Raw genomic sequence first — 22,006 nt, 5'->3', positions numbered from 1 at the left:
TGGCCGATGAATTGTTGAAAATCTTTATTTATTTATTTTCAAAACTAGGGTTTTGTTTTTGAATTTTCAGGGGTTATCTTTAACATAAGTTGCACTTACCAAATCATCATAATTATTTTTAGCCAACTTCTTTAGATGAAGTTGGTGGGTTATCTTGGTGAAGTGTGAAAGGAAGTTAATCTTTGTGGTTGTGGCCAGGGACGTAATATCTAAATCAGTCGTGCCGGGGGACAAAAGCGATAAGGGCGCATGAAAACCAACCCCATGTGTTGAGTATAAAGCTTAAACTCAGAGGTGTCCTCATGTGGTGATGGTGAGGCCACGGTCCATTCACTAAACAGCCAAAACCTAAAATGTTGCGTGTTTGCGGAAGCGGCCCATTAGCTTCCTTTAACGTTGAGTGGTAGAATTCTTTTCAAAAAAAAAAAAACGTTGAGTGGTAGAATAGTCTATTTTCGGCCTAACTAAATAGTCTGATAGCAAACTTGTGAATTATTAAGCCGAGTTAGGCTTATGCATCATTAAGTGGTAAAATAGTCTCCATTTCCTTTGACAGGGAAAAAAAAAAAAAGGCTTATGCATCAACGCCGACGGTGTGCAGATTCTCACAAATCTCTCTCTTCTCTCAGTGGCTCTCTCTTCTCTCCCCTGATAGCCACTCATCCCAATCTCCGTTGGACCGTCGCTGGCACTTGGTGTGATATCTGATTTTCCAAATTCTAATCCCTCAGCTAACCATTTAGAAAACGATTCATTCTTAAACTTCACTTTCCATAAGTTAAAAGATTTGTATATCCAGAACAAAAATGTCGGATACGAGCTTGTTCTCAAAGCTATCAGACGATATCCTTCTCAGCATCTTCTTCAAGCTCGAAAATGATCCCCGCAACTGGGCTCGTCTCGCTTGTGTCTGTACCAAGTTCTCCGCTATCATACGCAACATTTGCTGGAAGGATAAATGCAACAAAACCATTCCTTCCTTTGTCTCCGATCTCCTCTCCTCTTCTGATCCTTCGATTCCCGGTGGCTGGTCCGCCCTTTTCAAGCTCTCCGTTTGCTGCCCTGGACTTCTCCATGCCGGTGTTCTTCTTGAACACTCTGATTTCGGTCTAGAACGTGAACTCGGCCCCGATGATAATTACCAAAAAATAGAGTCTTTTACCTCCAAAAGGAAACCGCAACCGCAACCGCAACCGCAACCATCCTCTTCTACCGTTTCTAATGGTAATTCAGAAAACTGTGATTGCTCTTGGTCCCTATTCGATGATCTGTATTTCGACACCGTTTATGATGTATCTGAAGCACAAGGTGGGTCCGCCGATGCAGGTGCAGCTGTTAACGACGACAAAACTGTTGGTAAGGCCGATGGAAATTTCTCTATTTGCAAGAGAAGGAAAATCTCTAGATCTTTGAGGTCCCATTTAGCGTCTGGGGTGTGGAATTTGACTCGTGAACAAGGGAATAAGCTATTAGCTAGCCGCTTCCGAGACGATTGCTTGTACATATGTGATTGGCCTGGTTGTGTTCACATCGAAGAGAAACGGAATTACATGCTATTCAGGGGAGTTTTCAAGAATTTTAAGCGGTCAAGGGTCTGGAGGACGGTTAATGATGCAGATAGGAGCAAGATTAATCTCAATTGTGCGTTCTGTGGTTGCAAGGAGACCTGGGATCTGCTCGCTGCCTTTTGTTTAAGGAGGGCTTATGGCTACCATGAGGATGGCGAGCCAGTTGTTCGAGCCTATGTCTGCGAGAATGGGCATGTCTCTGGGGCTTGGACTGATTTGCCGCTGTATACTTGATGATGCCACTTCTTATGGGTATAGAAACAGCTTCACTCCGTTCGTAATTGGTGATTTTATGTTTGGATTGGTAGTGATTTATCATTTATATGTATTGGTAATTGTTTTTGTGTTTCTTCCATTCTTTTCTATGGTATCGTTGTCTCTGTTGCTGTTGCAACTTTAGTCACTAGCCTGTTTGATATCTTTGCAGTTTTAATATAATTGTTATTTGAGTATGGAATGTCCAATTTTACAAGTTCAAAAATGCATGCATTACTGTGCTAGAAGTGGTTGTGACGGAAGTTCCTGAACTGTGGATTGTGAGCTTGTAAAGATAATGACTGATTGAGCTGCAAATGTCAGTGGATATAGATTAAGTACCATTCCACATGCTGATGCCTGCCGTTACAGTTTGAATAGTTAACTTTGGGAACCTAACATCAAAATCAAGGTTTGTGGAACTTCACCGATTGTACAATAACAGTACCAGAGCTTCCTGACTCTTTTAGCTTCTTGTCCATTAGATTAAAACCTTCTGATAAAAGAAAGATTTGATGGATGTCAAACTACATTAGAGTTCTTTGGTCATGTTCTATGTAGACTCTTATGCGTCTCAGTTCATAATTGACACATGCAGTCTTAAAAAAACCTACTACTTCTTACTAGTGCGGATTTAGCTATGATTAGAGTGGAAAAAAAAGGGGCAAAGGATGCATATACCACAACTAATTTTGGGTTAAGGTTTAATAGTGGCTATTGTGCAGTAGTGAATCTTGGAAGTATAAAAAGAATGAGACTAAACCTTGGTGCTAATCTTTCTAGTGTTAATTATTATTGGAGATTGACTTCCTATTTTGGGGACCTTAGAGTAAGAGGAGCTAAGCTCTGATGCTTGGTAAGTGGTAATGGAATTGATCACATTGTATTCTATTACGGATGATTGCATTACATCTCATTACAATTTACCAGACATACTAAGGGTTTTCTCAGGATTATCACATATAAAGTGTTATAACTGCAAGATGAGCTTGCACTGTGCAATTGCATATCATTTTGTAAATGATCAATTCTTCTACTTACTGATGCTGTGATCTATCAGATAATTTGAAAGTCGTTTGTCTTTAGTTTTCGGGCAAATATTTGGAATAATAAGTATGATCTAATCCTTGTATAAAGTCCCTTTTATCTTGCATGATTTTAATGGGATGCTGTGACAAATTATTTGCCACGTGGAGTTGAATTTCTGATTTTCAATACAGGTATTACAGGAGACAAGTAGTGTTTCTTGTGAACAGTATGCTATACTCGTTGACAAGCATATAGTAGTTACAACGTAGCAAGCATTATGCTTATACGACTTTATAGTCATCTCCTGAAATCAAATGAAATCTAGCTGTGTGCTTACTTTGAAGTTGGAAATTAATTATACTCCGACATGTTTCGAGGACATTTTCTTCCATTGCAGATTTTATGTATTGTTAACAGATATGAGAGGAATTCTATTTTTCAGAATTTATGTTGGGAATTCATTGTAAGTTGTAATGCAGTTGCTTTTATGGAATCCTATAAGCTGGTGAGTTGGTTTTGTTGTGGTAGTTTTTTCTGATTATTATGAATGCTTGGTAATAAGTGATTCTCTAAAATGGGAATTTGTCTTCGCAACTGATTCAATTTTCAATATCTGGACTAAGATGTCTCTCTGAGCTATTGAATTGAAAGATTAGCAAAGCATATGCAGACAACAATATGCAGGCCTAGCTCAAAAGCACTAAAACAAAGGGAAAGGAAAAAAAAACTTTTTTCCATGCCTATCGTTTCTTTACGTGCTTCTGCTTAACTTATAGAACGACAAGCCAACATGTCGTCTTAAAAAGCAAAAGCCTACTTTCTCGTGCTTATACAGAGGCCACATCGATCGATGAATTTGAGTTGCCTCCATTTCTTTTCAGTTTCAAGTAGTGCCTAAAACTAACAACGGGTCGTTTTCACCTCATCTAAAAGCCATCGGCGACCGGCCCGGCCGAAATGAATGAGACGATGACTACTTCGATTGAAAGAATCACAAAATTGGAGTATAAAGCAGTCCCCACTTCCTGTGGCCAGTGAACGACAGCCACTCACGAAGACCAGTAAGTTTGTCGTTTTTTAGTTTCATGCGCGTGTTCGTGGGCCTTAGCTTCGACTCTGTCTTCCCATGGTTTGGGCTAGTTCGGAATTGTGTCCATCCACATCAAACGAGCCTTAATTCTCAATTAAAATCACCCAATCGAACAACAGACATGGATCTTCAAAATCAAGCATCCAAAATCAGGTCCAAAACGGACTTCTCTAATTTTCCAGATCAATCCAAACTGTTCTAGACATTACTGGGCTCTTCGTCACTCTCTTCCCTTTGCTTTTTTCGAAGCTTCTCATATTTCACTCTGTTATCCATTATGATCATTTGTCTGAAACCAAAACAATAATTAAGATAAGTAAGCTAAGAGAAGACACGCTTGCTCTTCTTTTCTTCGGGAGGGAAAAGAAACACAGAAGAGAAAAGAAATGTTCGGCGTTGTATTTCCCAACCGGAGCTTCCCGATGGACATCTCGGCATTCTCTCAAATCGACACCTTTCACTGGGTCCTAGATATGAACACTTTTGTAGGTAAACCTTCCTCTATTTGCTTGCATTTGTTATATTCAAAGCTCTATCTTACTATTAGCTGATTGATTCTAACATGCGCAGGTGAGGCGTATGATCAAGTCCGTGAAATGTGCATATTTCTATTAAATAACTTCACTCTCCCACCGGAGAAAGCCCTAGCCGTCTACATTCAGTCCCCTGGTTCACCCTTTCAATTCTGTGGCGCCGTCACTATAGCTCGCCCCTCCGCCGTTCTCTCCCTCAATTGGCCGGACCCTGGCGGCCAATTGCAACTAACAGCAACGGATTCTGCTCCTCTTTCGGCTAAAATAGGGGTTTCGGTCGAGGACTTAGCATCGCTTCCGTCCTTGGATGTGGCTGCGGAGAAAAGGATCGAGCGGCTTGCTATGAAAGTTGGAGAGAATTTGTTTAATTACATGCAGTCTTTTTGTGGAGTTGATGGGAGCAAGTTGATTGTCCCTATGGATATTTTGGACCGCTGGTTTAAGAAGTTTCAAGAGAGGGCTAAGCGTGACCCTGAGTATTTGAAAGGCTTCGATTTGTAATCTTTAAAATTTCAAGGTATTTTTCCCAATTTTCTCTTTTAAATGCCCTTTAAATTAGGGTTTCTTTTAGCCAAGATTGTGCCCTTTTTTTTTTTTTTTTTTTTTTTTTTTTCAATTTAATGAGTAAGAATTTATAATTTCCATATTTTTCCGTTTTGTTGTTAATGCTCTCTCTTTCCCCCTTATTATTTTTGTTGGGTAATGTTTGGGGAAATGCAGTTACTTTCTGATGTTGTTGTTAGACTTGAGCTGCATCAAAGTACATGTAATTTTCTATTGGAAAATTATTGATACAACGCCCTTTTTTTTTGTATTCAGATGGATGTTTTAAATGCTGAAACCTAACCCTTCTGCAACCTGAAGCCTTTGAACATTTTGTTACGCATTGAACTCATATAAAAGAAAGGGATCATTGCAAGCTCAACTAGTGTGGGCTTCACTTTATATTCTTTCCCATGTAGAGGTGTATCTTGTAGGCTAAGATGAACCTACTGTTAGCTTCTTTGATAATGCATAATGGATGTGGACGGTACTGTTTTATGGCTGTCTGTTTACACAGGCCGCCTTCTCTCTCATAATTTGATATTCTTATCTTAGCTCAAGTATAGAATTGAACTTCATGATCCTACTTTTAGGCATTGAAACTTGATGCAACTAAATCTTAAAACCAAAGTAGTTAGCATCAAAAGATGTTATTTTTCCTTCTCTCCCTTGGTTCAAGGATATATCTCTAAAAAGTTTTAGTGTTACTAAGTTCTTTTTCATCTAAATGTCATTCTCGGCCTGCCCCAGAGCTTCCTCACTCTTACAACTTTGATATAGTTGAGCTTCTATATCAACTATCTATTCATTTGTCAGTCTTTGATGGATGTTTGATCTTTATCAGCTGCTCGTGACTCAAATGGAGTAAAGGAATAACACATGCTCAATGTCAATTGCACTAGCAGATTCAAAGAACATAAAATAATTAAGGTGCTATTCTGATGTTTATTAATAAGCTAATGCTAAGTTTAGGATAAAAACAAAGAAATACCATGTTTTACAGTTTGTGCACCAGATCTAACTTCATTGATTTACTAAGGATGTGTATTTTTTATTGGAAATGTCAAAAGAATGATTATTTTTTTTTAATATATATATGAATTATAATGTTTCTCAAAAGCTAAACCATCTTTTAGAAGATAATTATGTGGTATTCTACATGTTAATATGTCTCTGAATAACTTCAGCGATTAGCTGCTCACTTATTTCCAGAATGTTGACTTTATAACTCAAAAATTAATTGAGCAAGACTGCAATATCGGGTTTTTTTAAACAATGGATTCTTTTCTTCTTTCCTATTAGATCAAAACCTGCTGCTATAAATGTATATCAAGAAGTGAGCTAAGTCTATATTAGGGAGACAATTCTAAAGCAAAGCTGGCTATTGATCTGGCAAAAAAATGGACTGGAACTCGTCTGGCAATCTGGTTTTGAGCTGGACTGTGAACTGAAACCACCAGTTCATTGAACTGGAACATCTGATTCAGTGAATTGGCCGGCTTTATTCTGAAGCTGTCACTTGTAAATTTAACTTATAAAATACTGGAACTCTACAGTTTAGTTGAAGAGAATTGGATTTTGTTTCCATGAAACCAAGGTGGTGAAACATCGAGAGAAGTCTTATGTGAATTTTCCGTGAATGTGATTCTTCACTGCTGAATAAAGAAGGGATCTTGATTAAGCCTTGAACAGGAGTTGAAATGGCATTTGGATGTTTGATTAATAATATTTTGAGTAGGTTATATTTTCTGATTTGTTGGGAACTGGGAAATTCCTTCTACAACATGTCTTGTTCCCTCCTTCGATGTGTTGCCTCTCATTCTGGTAGGGGTAGCATAAGCATGTCTTGTAAGTTACCCCATTTTTCTTCTCTTAGCTCACAATTTTGCTGTTCGAGTAGAAAGTTACAGCGGAGATTTTTTTTTTTTCCAGCTCGGGATGAATTTTATTTCAGAAATTCTTGACTTGATGGAAGGAGTACATGAACGTAACGGAGATTTTATTAAAGGTGGCAAATGTCGGTGGAGGTTTGAACTGTGAACCTGGACGTTGTTTCTTATTTGTTCACAAAACTTTTATTTTATTAATGAGAAAAGACCAATAATTTTCAGGCACTCTTTAAAATCTGATGTGATGCGACCCTCAACTACGGCATACGTCTCAGGTCTCAATCGTTAAAGCTCTGAATAACGATAATGCTCTTTGTTCTACGGAAAACAGATTTGAAATTTCGCAATTTCAATTTTTAATTTTATTTGAAAATTATATGAAAATAAATTTATTTTTTAATCTTTGAATTTCGTAAATTCATAGACGTCACATTCTTAAATCAACTCCGGCATAGAAAAGTAAGGCTTATATGATATTCAGACCTGGACCTGCCTGTACATGTTGGGCTGTACTATGGTTGCTCCAAAAGTTTTCTCAAGTAAGGTTTTCTCCTGTGGAATTTAAATTAATTTGTAAAACCAACAGTATTTGCCTCCCCAAATTTTCTAAAAATAATTATTGTATTTTATAAGTTCTAGATTATAGAAATCTATACACAATAATCACCTCACTATATGCGTACGAACGTAATTTGGGTCGACTAAAAACCATTAAATCTAATTTATAGCACACTGAATTAACAATAGATTCATATTTGAATATCTCAATCTTAAAAAAAAAAAAAAAGCTTTCAAAAAGATAAAATTGCCAAGTGTAATTTTTTTTTAAAAAAAAAACCTCTCATTTTCGTATATATAAGCTCATTTTCCTTTTTTTGTTTGTCTCAAAAATATAGCGTTACTTCTTTATTTAAAAGATTATTTATTATTTGATTTCTTAATATTTTCTTATTTAATGTATATTTACATTTTCAATTGAATATATATCATTTAATATTAGTCTTTGGGTATTTCAAAAAAACTAAACAAAATATACAGTTTAATTATATTAATTAATTTTTTTAATATATGTGAAAAGTTAAATTATGCCAATCGAGACTGGATGGGGAGAGTAATTATAATAATAAAGAATAAAAAAAATTAATATTGGCATGGCAAGTGAAACCATTAGAAGAACCTTCCTGTTAAGTGACATGATAAGAATGACCAAAAAGCACTGGCATTTGTGGCTGAGCCTCGAGCATGAGGCACTGTTCTCTTATGGTTATCAAATAAGAGGGCTCCTCTGTTTCTGCATAAAAAATATAATCGTGACAATACGTGACTCCTTTGAGACTAGGAAATAGAAATGCTGAGGTTTTGTTGCTTGCTATATTTAGCAGTATCAGTGTTTTGCAGCATTGAGAAATATAGCAGAAAGGACTTCCCTCCTGGTTTTATTTTTGGTTCTGGCACTTCTGCTTACCAGGTTTCTTTTTTGTTTTTTATTCACTTGCTGCTTCTGAATATTTAGGATAGTTATTGAACAGGGAAAGACTTATTTATTTCACAACATATATTTGGAACTTTGGAAGGTTGAAGGAGCTGCTAGTGAGGATGGAAGAAGTCCAAGTGTTTGGGATACATTTGCTCATCAGGGTCAGTATATTAACCCTAAATGTTTATATATTAAATTTATTCTTGTTTTCATTTTTTGGGTCCCATTTTTTTCTTTTTTTCTTTTTTTTAAAAATTGAGGTAAGTGCAATTCATATGTGTGATTGCAATTTGGGCTGACTAAAACATTTTTTACTGAAATGTTAGGATTTGCTAATGGTGCCACTGGAGATGTAGCAGCTGATCAGTATCACAAATACAAGGTGAATGATAAAACTGCTGTTAAATGGATAATCGCTACTTCTAACCAGAAGTATAAGAAGCCTTATTTTGTTGAAATATGGGCCAATTTGTGATTAGTTTCATGTGTAATCTCAATCTTTTGCAGGAAGATGTTAAACTGATGGTCAAAACTGGGTTAGATGCATACAGATTTTCTATCTCATGGTCAAGACTCATCCCAAGTATGATTTTTATATATATAGTGCAATTTTTGAATTGTAATTTATTGATCATTTTAATATATGGACTATATTTGGGTCACAATTGAATCTTTATATGTTGTTCCCTGTCAGATGGAAGAGGATCTATCAATCCAAAGGGCTTGCAGTATTACAACAATCTCATAAATGAGCTTATTAGCCATGGTTACTGTCAAAACTCAAAACTTTCCAAATAAACTAAGTTTTCATGGTTTTCCTATTTTGATAGATGGATTTTTGTTTTCCTGGTTGAATTATATAAAACAGGCATCCAGCCACATGTCACACTGTACCATTATGATCATCCACAAGTACTTGAAGATGAGTATGGTGGATGGGTTAGTCGAAAGATAGTGTAGGTGCTCAACTAGTGATGGTATTATTTTTCTTCTATTTATTGATTGAGTTGCATAATTGGGTTACCTATCTTTTTGATTAATTTCAGTCACGGCGAGATTTAAATCTTGGATATTTCAGCTCTTTACTACAATTAATTTGCTTCTTTATGCTTTTGGGGTTGGGATAAATTGCCTGTCCTTTTAGCAAAGAGGATGATCTAACACAGTATGTAACACTATCAAATCGGTATGTGGATGCAGGGAAGATTTCACATATTATGCAGATGTGTGTTTTAGAGAATTTGGTGATAGAGTTGCATACTGGACCACTTTGAATGAGCCTAATGTCCTTTTAATAGCTGGTTATGACACAGGCAGTCTGCCACCCAAGCATTGCTCTCCCCAGTTTGGATTCAACTGCACCAAAGGCAACTCCTCAACAGAGCCATACTTGGTTGCTCATCATTCATTGTTGGCCCATGCATCAGCTTTTAGATTGTATTGGGAGAAGTATCCAATTATGCACTAATACATAAAAATATATAGCCAAAAAAAAAAAAATGAATCTTCATGCTAGTGCCTAGTGCATTCATATTTTAAGTTAAATTTTTTTAAGTACCATCTTAATTGCTAATTTGTTATTGTGAAACAATAATGACCACAGTATGGAAAACCCTGAATCTTAAGAAAGAACAAACTATGTAAGTAAAGAAATGCCCATGATTTGTTTGGGATAACACATGATGGTGCAGGACAAGCAACATGGATTTATTGGGATCAATGTTTTTATATATTGGCTTATTCCTCTAACAAACTCAACGAAGGATGTGATTGCTACTCAAAGAGCTCAAGATTTTATGCTTGGCTTGTAAGTTGATACTCTCCACTAAATGCTTCTCTAGGTTTTCTTTGTTCGTTGGCTGGAGTAGCTTTAATACTTTATTTAACCTATTTAAATCTGTGTTTCCATTGTGTGGTTGTAGCAGAATAGTTAATCCTCTGGTGTTTGGAGACTATCCTGATATAGCAAAGAAAAATGTAGGACTAAGACTACCAACCTTCACAGGATATGAATCCAAACAGGTTAAGGGTTCATTTGACTTCCTTGGACTGAATCACTATGCCTCAGTTTATGTCAAAGACAACTCCAACTCTTTGAAATTGGAAAATAGAGATTATTGGGCGGATATGGCAGTGGAACTTATCTGTAAGCTCATCAGTTATCATCCAATTATCTTTAATTAGGATTAAAACACTTTTATGTGCAGTTACTTATGACATTGCTCAGCATATGGTTTATAATTGTTTAGCTTCCTATATATTTATACTTATGGAATACCTTATTGACATCATTCTCAAATTAACTAAGAAAGAATTGGAATAGCTGATTGAGTGGCCTTTTATTTTCTACTTTTTCGTTTTGTTTCATGGCAGATGATCAGGTGATAAATTCATTGGCTCACATAAGGTAAGCAAGCCATGTAACTATGTAAGGTTTTCATTTCTGACTAACTATGCTGTGTTTTGTTCCAGCCATTCATGAAGCCTTGGGGTCTGCAAGCAGCATTGGAGTACGTAAAGCAAGTTTATGGCAATCCTCCTATCTACATTCATGAAAATGGTCTCTCTCACTCTCTCCACCTCTCCTATCAGCTGATACTGTAGAAGCAAGATAGAATTTTGTACAACATATAAATTCTTTGTTGGTAATTATGCAGTTGTGCCTTTTGTGAGTATTAGTATTGCCTTTATTGACAGGTCTGAAGACAGTGCGAAATTCATCACTGGAAGACATTTCAAGGGTGAAATATTTGCATTCATACATTGGGAGTCTGCTTGATGCTGTCAGGTATAATATGCCTTCCCTCTTTCTCAAATTCTGGGCAGCAATTTTGACATTTTGTGCAGTTGAGCCTAATTTCATCCATTATTCCTCGACTTATAAATAGTGCACATTAACATGTCTAGTTTTTAATATTAATTTTTACAATAACAAAAACACTAGTATCAAATTTTGCAAATTTTTATTGGTGAAAGATTATGAAGGTGACACATGAGATTAAAATTTTCTTTCCTCTCTCAATATTCCCTAACTGGAAAGATATATATTTGATTAAAGAGAAAATGACTAAAGAAAAAGAGAGAAAAATTAGGCGAGAGAGTTAATACCGATAGGAGAGCCGCTACATGACTTCTTAAAAAAAAAAAAATATATATATATATATATATATATATATATTAAAATCTCATACGTCCTCCGTTTCATCTTTCCGTCATTGAAATCTGTAAAATCTGGAATTAGGGTTTTTACTGTTATGTTACAAATTGAAATCTAGACATGTTAATGTGTATATTAGCAACAAATTACAATCGTTCTAATTTCATTCTGTGTCTCCAAATCTGAAAGGAATGGATCAAATGCAAGAGGGTATTTTACATGGTCCTTTTTGGATTTATTTGAGCTATTGGATGGCTACGATTCAAGCTACGGCTTATATTATGTTGATCTGGATGACCCAGAATTGAAAAGATACCCAAAGCTATCAGCATATTGGTATTCTCATTTTCTGAAGGGAGGAAGTGCAACTTCACCAGATAAAACTATTCAACTTGGCAAAAAGTTTTCATTTTTGTCACAGAATCTCTTATTTCAATAGATCAAATAATGCAGAACATGTAGTCGTTCTGAAAGTCTCTTTAGCCCTTCTGTTATTATGGGTTTCTTGTAAAGCTTACAGCCTTCGACTCGCTTGTTCTTGTAATTTTGGACTTTGAAATTTATTGTAATCTGATAAACTCCCATTTCTTAAAACAAAGAATGGAAAATTTTCACTTGTATGATTGTCGTTAATGATAATTAAAAGCAGAACATCATTTGCACCGCAAGTTTAGTGTTCTTTAATTCTGTCGAATGCCTATGGACTATGCATCAGAACAAGAGAGAATGTCCAAATTGTGCTTTTAACTGTATGGACGGAATAAATTTTGGGAATGATTTACTTCGATTAAACTAATCAACTACCTAACAATTATTAAAATTTTTTTCCGTGATTTTCTTCTATAAAAATAGGCTTATTTCATACAAATTAAAAGAATTAAAGTATTACGAAAATCAGAAGTCATGGATCTCATGGTTTGTATAATTTTGGAACTAATTTCTCGGTCATCTGATAATTAAGAGACTATTTTAGTTAAAATGTTTAAAATGTTAACAGAATCATAGTTAGGGGTCTTATAATTAATTTCTGAAAATACAGATCCTCATGTATTAATTGACAAAAATTTAGGGACTTCGTTTAACTTTTTCGTATAAAAATCTAAAAAAGCTGTTGTTATCTTCCTTGTCTTGGCCTTGACCTCACATCACCATAATCGAAAATCTTTTTTAAACAGTTTATTCACAATCGTAAGAAATAAAAAAAGTAATTACAAGTTTTCTTCTTTAAGACCAAAAGAACCTGATTTGAAAACATAGAACAGCTGTTGGTTTTCGCTTTCGCGGTTTAAAAATATTACGTTAAGACGCTAAACTGGTTAACTCAACCAAAAAGGAAGCAGCAAAGGGTTGCCTCCTCTCTCTCCTACTGCTCTATTTTCTATCAGATTAAAGAATTGCGGCCAGGATTTTACAAGTGATAATGCTGTTGAGGGTATTTTATCTGCTACTTGTTCTGCTAAATTTAGCGGCAGCAATATTTTCTGCTGATAGATATAGCAGAAAGGACTTTCCTTCTGACTTTATTTTTGGTTCTGGTACCTCTGCTTATCAGGTTTGTTTCTTTCTGAATTTTTCGCTTGCATTATCTACTTGAAATTCGAAAGAGAAAATAAATTATTTTAACAATTGAAATATTTGAAAGGTGGAAGGAGCAGCAGATGAGGATGGGAGGACTCCAAGCATTTGGGACACATATGCCCATGCGGGTCAGATTCTTGTTCATTTTCTTCTTGTTCTTGAATTAATTAGTATCACTGGTTAGTTTTTTATTCTGAATTTTGTATCTGAAATTCCAGGAAATATGGGTGGAGCAACTGGAGATGTGTCAGTTGACCAGTATCACAAATACAAGGTGAATAAAATAAATAAATTATCAATCACAGGAAGTGAAATTTGTGTTCTTATAAACATTTTTCCTTTTATTGCAGGAAGATGTAAAACTAATGGCTGAAACTGGGTTAGATGCCTATAGATTTTCCATTTCATGGTCAAGACTTATTCCAAGTATGGTATTTCTTAAATAAAATTATTTCTGGTCTTGAATATGTAAAGTATATATTTATATATATATACATACAAAAGACACATCTTGATTTCTTTCAGATGGAAGAGGACCTGTTAATCCAAAAGGTTTACTGTATTACAATAACCTCATCGATGAACTTGTTAGCCATGGTAACTGCTAAACCCTTTCAAAATGCACAAATTTGTTCATATATTGTTTTGCAATTTGATTGATACATTAATTCTTTTATTAATTTTCCTCTCTCACAGGAATCCAGCCACACGTTACATTGTACCATTATGATCATCCGCAGGCGCTTGAAGATGAATATGGGGGATGGATTAGCCGAAAGATTGTGTACAAAATTTATCTGCATCAAGATTGAAACTGCTTTTTTGAAAAAATATATTTGTCTTAATAACTAATCATATTTGTGGATGTAGGAAGGACTTCACAGCTTATGCAGAAGTGTGTTTTAGAGAGTTTGGTGATAGAGTCAAGCATTGGACTACATTGAATGAGCCTAATATTTTTCTAATTTTTAGTTACGATCTTGGAATGTTGCCGCCTAATAGATGCTCTCCTCCATTTGGATTCAATTGCTCTCAAGGCAATTCTACATCTGAGCCGTACTTAGTTGCTCATCATCTCCTTTTGTCACATGCTTCCGCTGCCAGATTGTACAAGGAAAAATATCAGGTCTTACCCTTTCCTTTCCTTCTTTGTTTTTTTTTTTTAAAATCAATTTATGTTTCTTATTTCTAATTGTTAGTAAAAGTAATTAATCCTTTTGTTTCTAATTAATCATGGTCATAGTGGTGCAGAGCAAGCAACTTGGATTAATTGGGATTAACGTTTATGGGTTTGGGATTGTTCCTCTAACAAACTCAACTGAGGATCTTCTTGCGACTCAGAGAGCAAATGATTTTTATCTTGGCTTGTAAGTTTGAAGCTAAAAAGTTCTATACTTTTGTTTTTTTGTCCAGCATGTTTGGTTTGTCATGGAAATGAAATGAATATAGAATTCAATGGTTTTTTTTTTTTTTTTTTTAAATTATCTTGCCAAATATCATTTTATTACAAATTCATGTTGTTTAAATATGAATATCCAAGCAAGGAATTTAGATTATATTCCAAATATTTCATTTCATTTCCATTTAGATTCAGACCAGACCAAACATGTCCTTACTTAAGTATCTTGGATCAGCTTTGACATTCTATTAATGCTTTTGGCTAAATCTTTGCTTGTTCCAGGATAGCGGATCCTGTGGTGTTTGGAGACTATCCTGAATCAGTAAAGAGAAATGCAGGATCAAGATTACCAGTCTTCACTGAACACGAATCCAATCAGGTTAAGGGTTCATTTGATTTCCTTGGGCTGAATTACTATGTCGAAGTACAGGTCAAAGATAACTCCGCCAGCCTCAAGTCAGAGCATAGAGATTTAATGGCAGACACGGCAATAGAAATGATATGTAAGATCTAATCATCATTGTGCATTGTTCTGGTTTAATTGAAAGTTTCAATTAACCAATTAAATTTGGTTCTCAATTCCGTTGGCTAAATTATGAAATTAGCTACTTGTAGAATTTAATGTTTATTACTAAAAAAATTATACATAGTATATATATATATATATTTTATTAATAGTCAAAATAACTGAACTAAAATATTTAAATTCAATAATGGTTAGGTTTTTCTAGAGGTTTTTGTTTCAATTAATGCTCGCTTTTATCAGAAGCTGTAGTTGAACTGTTTATGCATTAAGTTAACCGCATGTTTATATATATTCTATAGCTTATTGATTTATTTGAAATTTATTTATTGCTGCAGTTAATGGTGATTTTCAAAAGGATGAGGTAAGAAAAGTTGAAACATATATATATTAATCACTGAATTAAATTATAAGCAGTCAATTAAGAATAAGTTTATATATTCCCTAACCATGCTTTTTTTTTTTTTTTTTTTTCCTCTGTAAATTATCAAACTCATCAGTATCCTATAGATCCAAGGGGTCTGCAAGCAGTGCTGGAGTACTTCAAGCAATTTTATGGCAACCCTCCTGTTTACATTCATGAAAATGGTCTCTCTCTCCCTCTCTCTTATAAAAACCATTCATGAAAAATATATATACATTTTTTTTTTTCCGTTTTTGCATTGCAGGGCAGAGGAATCAGCGCACTTCATCCTTGGAAGACACTTCGAGGGTGAAATATATGCAAGCAAATATTGGAAGTGTGCTTGATTGTATCAGGTATATGTATATGGATATTGTGAAAATGATATTAGCAGTTACTATCTATGTTTGCTTAATTTAATATTGTGCATGCAACCTCAAACATATGGAAGGAATGGATCGAACACGAGAGGGTATTTCACATGGTCGTTCTTAGATGTTTTTGAGTTGCTTGGTGGCTATGAAGTATGCTTTGGCCTTTATTATGTTGACATAGATGATCCTCTTTTGGAAAGACATCCTAAGCTCTCTGCACATTGGTTCTCTCAATTTTTGAAGGGATCAACCGTTGTTGAAGATGGAATTATTCAGCTCCCCACAACACAAAATTTCTCGCCACTTGATCCTCTAAATACTCCTTAAAGAACATAATTAATGTATTTTAAATGGCTACTTATGTATGTGTTAATTTTAATTTGATGTTAGTACTATAATTTAAGGATTGAGATTATAAATTTTCGTTTTATAACTGTCAAAGTGACAATTTTGTCTTACATGGTCAAAAAAGAAAAATGAAATTCAATGGTATGTTGATTCTGAAATTGAGTTATATTAGTTGATAGTTTTTGTTTTCGATGGCTCCTTTCTTCAAGATTCTTTAACTTGTGTTTGTAATTGTAATTCATGCCCCTATGGGTTGGGTTGTCTCTTTATGTAATTTTCTTTTTTGAAATTTATTATAATTGTGTAAATTTACTTTAATTGCGGAGGGTTGTTGTTTTGTCTTTAAGTATAAATCTTGATGAAAATATTAATATGTACAGCTTCTGTTTTATAATATAATAAATTATTGAATAAATAAATTATATTATATAAACCATTCAATTAAATTAATAATTATTATTCATATATAAAAGGTAAATATGGAAAAATGAATTTATTATTTTTTGAAACTACAAATGTGACAAGTATTTTGGAACAATCTATTTTCTCAAATGTAATAAGTATTATGGAACAAAAGTAGTAATTAATAATATTTTTTAACTTTATCCTTGTTTGTGTTGCCTCAAATTTGTAAACATTTGTCATGTTTGAGAAATTATTATGTTTTAAATATTTATTACATTTGTGGTTTCAAAAAGTAATAATTTTACTCTTTGTATATGACTAACAATCCTAAAGAATTTGGCGTTTGAATTTATTAAATTAAGGGTAATTCAATTGATTTATTTAATAATTTATTATATCTTAAATACATTTAATAGTCTTTTAAATAAGAAGAATTTCAAATGTGACAAGTATTTAAGAGAGAATGATCTCTATAATTTTTTAAAGAGTAATTTATTTAAATTAATAAACCTTTATTATAACTTATGATAATTAATTACTTTTTATTCTCTTTAACACGAGTTATATTTGTGGATTGAAGTAGTATTTAACGAAAAAAGAAAAAGAAAAAAACGAAAAAGCCTGAAAAAGCAGAGACAAAAACCAAAGGAAAACAAAATCATACTGTCAGAGTTTACGTATACGTTGTTTAATATTCTGAAATATAGGAAAGCAGCAAAACCACAAACTGGCAAATGGTTTGACCAAATAGGGGCCAAGTTTGTCCAGAAGCCACATGTCCTTCCAGCAATTTATCAAAGTGAAAGCAACTCTTTGTCTCTTCGTGAGCGTCTTCTCTCTCTCGATCTGCTAAGAATCTTGAAAATATTCCATTGTGTTTTGTCTTCTTAGGATTTTTTTGCATTAAATTAGTTTCGTCTGCTGTGTGAAACCGCCAACTAATTAAATTATTTTTCTTTTAGTCCTTCAGATTTAAATATAATTACAATTTCAACCTCTTTTTGATATTTAATTTCGTAGAACTATTCAATACTTTTATTCAAAAAACATTACTTTAGAAATTAAATATTTCATAGTATTTGATTTTTGAATCATTCAAATCTCATATTTATTAGTATTAATATTATTTTTTAGTCTCTCGCTTAGTTATAAAATTAATACTTTTTGAATGAAGACTTAAATAATTTAACGTAATTAAATTTTAAAAATTAATTAATATATTTACCAAATAACAGTGATGCACCTATAGTTATAGCCCAAATAGAGGATTAAATATTTAGTTACACCATCATTTATTATGAGAGGGAGTAATGTCAAAATGAAAATTTTCATCACTTTTGTTATGAATTGAAGATTTAACTTATTTAGACAGGTCATGGCATGAATGAAATCAATAAAAATAATTTGGTATTTTTGATTATATACTAAAAAAATAAAATTATAATTTAAAAAAAATGTAATTTTTATTGATTTGGTCGCTTTTAGACAAGATTACATGGTTAAACTATGGATAAGGTGCATAAATTCGGTATAAATATCCTAAATATACGATTAAAAATGGAAGGTTTGCCATCATTCGTGACAAGAGTGTGATTTGACGATGATAAAGCTTTATTATTGGCTAATTATTGTGCTGAATTTAGCAGCAGCTCTCTGTTCTGCTGGTAAATATAGCAGGGAGGACTTCCCTCCTGGCTTCGTTTTTGGTGCTGCTACCTCTGCGTATCAGGTTTGAACGTCAAATCTTTTTCACTTTTTGATGTTTCACTTAAAGTGAGAGATAAGAGTTTCATGGGTGTTTGTATACTTTCTATACTTCAAAAGGTTGAAGGAGCAGCAAAAGAGGATGGGAGAACTCCTAGCGTTTGGGATACCTTTTCTAATGGAGGTTAACGTCTTCTGTATAACTTATTTAACTTCTTTTCTTTATTAATTTGTGCTGTTTTTGTTATCATCAATTAAGCGATTAATGTAATTAATATTCCAGGTGGAGATGTGGCAGTTGATCAGTACCACAAATACAAGGTTAAGTTTGATATGAATTGTTTTGATTAACACTAATTATCTCTAATTTGAATCACCAGGTAGCCAATTTTGTTGTACTAGGGACTATTTTATTATTGGGTTTCATTGAAATCTTGCAGGAAGATGTCAAACTTATGGCAGAAACTGGATTAGAGGGTTATAGATTTTCCATCTCATGGTCAAGACTCATTCCAAGTATGAATCCTTCATAAATAATTAAATAAAGCAATTTCTAGTTTATTTGATATTACACCTTTATGTGTTATCTTGTCAGATGGAAGAGGACCTGTCAATCCAAAGGGCTTACAGTATTACAACAATCTCATCAATGAACTTATTAGCCATGGTTAGATCCAAATGATTAAACAAGTTTTTTTCTGTGTTCTTTTATTTTATATTTTTTCAACTTTTAGATAGTAATAAAAGGGTGTTTCCTGTGTATTCTCATATGAAGTTTATCTTTTCATTTTGTTACATCTTTTTATGATGAATCAGGCATCCAAGCGCATGTTACTTTGTTAAATTATGATCATCCACAGGCACTTGAAGATGAATACGGAGGATGGATTAGCAGAAAAATGGTGTATGATTCTTTTCTGAGTCCTGCTCTTAGTTTGTATTTTTGTGCTGTGGTCAGTTACAGAAAGTGATAAAAAAAGGACCAAATTTCTGTATGTGGATGCAGGAAAGACTTCACAAATTATGCAGATGTGTGCTTCAGAGAATTTGGAGACAGGGTTTCAACTTGGACTACCATAAATGAGCCAAATATCTTTGCAGTTGGAGGCTATGACCAAGGAATAACAGCACCCGGACGATGTTCTTTTCCATTTGGATTCAACTGCTCAAAAGGCAACTCCTCCTATGAGCCATATTTAGCAGGTCATCATATGCTGTTGGCTCATGCATCAACTGTAAGATTGTACCGGAAAAAATATCAGGTACCCATCTCATTAGTCTTTTCCATTTATCTTTCTGAATAAATATTTTGTATTTTTCAAAAAACAAATCCATATGCAGAGAAAGCAAGATGGAACTATAGGAGTGAACCTCTATGCCTTTTGGCTTCTCCCTCTAACTAATTCAACAGAGGATGTTACTGCTACACAAAGAGCCATAGACTTCTACTTTGGTTGGTAAGTCAATTAGGAACAGTAGCTAGCTAGTTCTTTTTGAACTGGGTTTTTGAAGCCATTGACTATGTTTTTGCAGGTTTCTAGATCCATTAGTGTTTGGAGACTATCCGGAAATAATGAAGAAAAATGTAGACTCAAGACTTCCAGTTTTGACCAAGCAAGAATCCAAATTGGTTAAGGGAGCATTTGATTTTGTAGGCCTTATACATTACACTACAGTTTATGCCAAGGATAATCCCGATAGTCTGAAATTCGAATACAGAGATTTCGGTACAGATATGGCAGTAACTCAGCTTTGTATGCTCTTGACTATCCATTACCTGTAGTAACTTTTTATGCATGCATATGGAACTGAAATTAACTGATTGATGTTACGGTTGTGGCAGTGGATGCGGATAATCCATATTCAATATTTCCAGAGAAAGTAAGCTGATAGTCATGTAAGTGCTACTAGCTATTTCATTCCATTACTAACCACATCTGTTTTTTTTTTTTTTTTTTTTTTTTTTTTTTGACTTAGCTTCCAATAAGGCCTTGGGGTCTGCAAGGAGTTTTGGAGTACATTAAACAAACTTATGGCAATCCTGCTGTTTACATTCATGAAAATGGTCTTACTCTCCTCCTCTCTCTTTACAAAAAAGTTCTCTACTTCAAAGGAAAATTGATGTTGATTGATTTGCAGGTCAAGTGACTCCACATAATTTTTCATTGGAAGACACACCAAGGGTGGAATATTTACAAGCATACATTGGAGGTGTACTGGATGCAATCAGGTTTCTTTTCTCTATTTTTTGTTTTTATTTTGCCTGTTTGAGTATGTGACCAGTAAAATGAGTTTTTTATTTAATAAAAGATTGATTTGGCCTTTTTCTTTTTCGGTTCACATTCGAAATTGTGAAGGAATGGATCGGACACAAGGGGATATTTTGTATGGTCATTCTTAGATGTATTTGAGTTGTTAGGGAATGGCTTCGGATCAAGCTATGGCCTGTATTTTGTAGATGTGGAGGATCCGGATTTGAGAAGAGAAGCCAAGCAATCTGCACATTGGTATTCCAACTTTTTGAAAGGAAATGTTCAAGTTGATAGAGAAAATATTTCCAGTATAGCACAAGGACACTCCTTCGTAGGTTAATGTTGCTGTTACGGTTACTGTTAGTACATTGCTCGAAAGCTCAAAGAATATACAGGCTAATAAAATTTGAGGTTAAAATTCTCTCTACTTGTGAATTTGTCAAAAGGAAAATGTAGCATTACATTAGCGTTTTTGTAAAAATCTCTGTTATGTTTGAAAGTTCTAATAAATATATTACAAATTAATTTATTTTCATATTTGTATGAGCTTTGGTGTTTCCTTTATGAACGTCTTTTTCGTTTGTCGTGCCTTGCTTCGGTTAGCTACTGGGACACTTTTGTCTTTTCACAAATTATTCTCATTAATTAATGCGTGAAAGCGCCCAGAATCAGCCAAAATTATTAAGCCAATTATTACAAAATAAATGTGGATAAATAAGCGCGCGCTCATGTAATGTGATTAGCTAAACGGCATGCGTTTTAGTTATCAACCACAGACACCGACACGTGGCGATTGTCTACTTGTCCTCGGTCATCCTTCATTCATTATCTCTTTTCCTGATCCCTCTCTTCGTCTCAGCAAAACAACGTCGTCGTCCTGTGAATAACAATTCCACGTGGAACTCTCTCCAGGACAAACAAATATCTTCATTGAGCGACGTTTCCTTTCGACAGAGCTTACTAAAGTTTAACAATTGAGAGTGAATGAGTGGTAAGGCACCGCCGAAGACGTGAAATTAACCCTAACCTGTAACGAGATTAGATTACAGGATTGATCTTGTAAGCAAAGCGAGTATGAATATTCCTGGGAGAAAAACAAAGCGTACTGAAGTTTAAATTAGGTTATTGTCTTGTGTTTATGATTTTCAAGGTTAATTTTTGCTGATTAGAGCAAACCTAGATTAGCGGATGGTTCTTCATATTAGAATGTAAAATGTTTTCTTTTATTATGGCTATGAGAAATATGATTTTTGAAAATGATGAGATTAAGCAGCGGAAATGCTGGAGGAGGTGGGTTGGGTTTGTTTTCCATAATTGATGTCTCTGCATTTAAGCTTCTGGATCTTCTTAGTTCACACAACAGAGTCATGCAAAGACATGCGCTTTTTTGTTATGGGGGTAAAGAAATTTCAACCTTTAATTTGACCGAAGAGACCAAAAAAAAAAAAAAAAAAGAAGAAGAAGAAGAAGACAAACATG

General features: G+C 34.2%; 5 protein-coding genes across 12 annotated transcripts; all 5 read left to right on the top strand.

Annotated features, from left to right (window-relative positions):
• Nucleotides 1-412: 412 nt before the first annotated feature.
• EID1 (F-box family protein) lies at nt 413-3,379 on the top strand. Its single transcript, XM_012227371.4, has 2 exons — nt 413-1,820; nt 3,044-3,379. The coding sequence occupies exon 1, from the start codon at nt 807-809 to the stop codon at nt 1,800-1,802; it is 996 nt and encodes a 331-aa protein (XP_012082761.1). The 5' UTR covers nt 413-806; the 3' UTR covers nt 1,803-1,820; nt 3,044-3,379.
• A 648-nt stretch (nt 3,380-4,027) lies between these two features.
• Nucleotides 4,028-7,307, top strand: LOC105642521 (hikeshi-like protein). Of its 7 annotated transcripts, XR_002285386.3 has the most exons (5): nt 4,029-4,431; nt 4,513-4,992; nt 5,863-5,948; nt 6,321-6,866; nt 6,951-7,307. XR_002285386.3 is itself a non-coding variant. In XM_020682634.3 (3 exons), the coding sequence occupies exons 1-2, from the start codon at nt 4,329-4,331 to the stop codon at nt 4,974-4,976; spliced, it is 567 nt and encodes a 188-aa protein (XP_020538293.1). In that variant the 5' UTR covers nt 4,028-4,328; the 3' UTR covers nt 4,977-4,992; nt 6,951-7,307. The 7 variants fall into 7 exon arrangements, 3 of the variants coding, with proteins under 3 accessions (XP_020538293.1, XP_012082760.1, XP_012082759.1); XR_016320769.1 differs by lacking the exons at nt 5,863-5,948; nt 6,321-6,866 and having other exon boundaries at nt 4,028-4,431; nt 6,951-7,045; nt 7,130-7,307; XR_016320770.1 differs by lacking the exon at nt 5,863-5,948 and having other exon boundaries at nt 4,028-4,431.
• Nucleotides 7,308-7,981: 674 nt separating this feature from the next.
• On the top strand, nt 7,982-12,209 carry LOC105642519 (beta-glucosidase 11). 2 transcript variants are annotated; one of them, XM_089720920.1, is made up of 13 exons: nt 7,982-8,375; nt 8,482-8,545; nt 8,711-8,766; nt 8,892-8,967; nt 9,079-9,150; nt 9,253-9,340; nt 9,585-9,837; nt 10,073-10,191; nt 10,310-10,542; nt 10,797-10,804; nt 10,857-10,944; nt 11,082-11,172; nt 11,731-12,209. In XM_089720920.1, the coding sequence occupies exons 1-13, from the start codon at nt 8,256-8,258 to the stop codon at nt 11,978-11,980; spliced, it is 1,518 nt and encodes a 505-aa protein (XP_089577046.1). In that variant the 5' UTR covers nt 7,982-8,255; the 3' UTR covers nt 11,981-12,209. The 2 variants fall into 2 exon arrangements, with proteins under 2 accessions (XP_089577046.1, XP_089577045.1); XM_089720919.1 differs by lacking the exons at nt 7,982-8,375; nt 8,482-8,545; nt 8,711-8,766; ... (3 more) ...; nt 9,585-9,837; nt 10,797-10,804 and adding an exon at nt 10,647-10,680 and having other exon boundaries at nt 10,062-10,191; nt 10,310-10,527; nt 10,862-10,944.
• A 472-nt stretch (nt 12,210-12,681) lies between these two features.
• Nucleotides 12,682-16,259, top strand: LOC105642520 (beta-glucosidase 11). Its single transcript, XM_012227366.4, has 13 exons — nt 12,682-13,093; nt 13,184-13,247; nt 13,338-13,393; nt 13,470-13,545; nt 13,645-13,716; nt 13,816-13,903; nt 13,990-14,245; nt 14,371-14,486; nt 14,801-15,021; nt 15,380-15,405; nt 15,542-15,629; nt 15,710-15,800; nt 15,896-16,259. The coding sequence occupies exons 1-13, from the start codon at nt 12,962-12,964 to the stop codon at nt 16,143-16,145; spliced, it is 1,536 nt and encodes a 511-aa protein (XP_012082756.1). The 5' UTR covers nt 12,682-12,961; the 3' UTR covers nt 16,146-16,259.
• A 1,858-nt stretch (nt 16,260-18,117) lies between these two features.
• Nucleotides 18,118-21,062, top strand: LOC105642513 (beta-glucosidase 11). Its single transcript, XM_012227356.4, has 13 exons — nt 18,118-18,300; nt 18,396-18,459; nt 18,559-18,596; nt 18,716-18,791; nt 18,871-18,942; nt 19,092-19,179; nt 19,282-19,537; nt 19,617-19,732; nt 19,809-20,029; nt 20,119-20,156; nt 20,253-20,340; nt 20,415-20,505; nt 20,633-21,062. The coding sequence occupies exons 1-13, from the start codon at nt 18,172-18,174 to the stop codon at nt 20,865-20,867; spliced, it is 1,512 nt and encodes a 503-aa protein (XP_012082746.1). The 5' UTR covers nt 18,118-18,171; the 3' UTR covers nt 20,868-21,062.
• Nucleotides 21,063-22,006: the final 944 nt, after the last annotated feature.

Source organism: Jatropha curcas, chromosome 5 (genome assembly GCF_041381405.1).
Source record: "Jatropha curcas cultivar XTBG-Jc1 chromosome 5, XTBG_Jcur_1.0, whole genome shotgun sequence".
Taxonomy (NCBI): Eukaryota; Viridiplantae; Streptophyta; class Magnoliopsida; order Malpighiales; family Euphorbiaceae; genus Jatropha; species Jatropha curcas.
The sequence above is the reverse complement of the archived record's forward strand: the minus strand, read 5'-3'. Positions and strand labels throughout refer to the sequence as shown.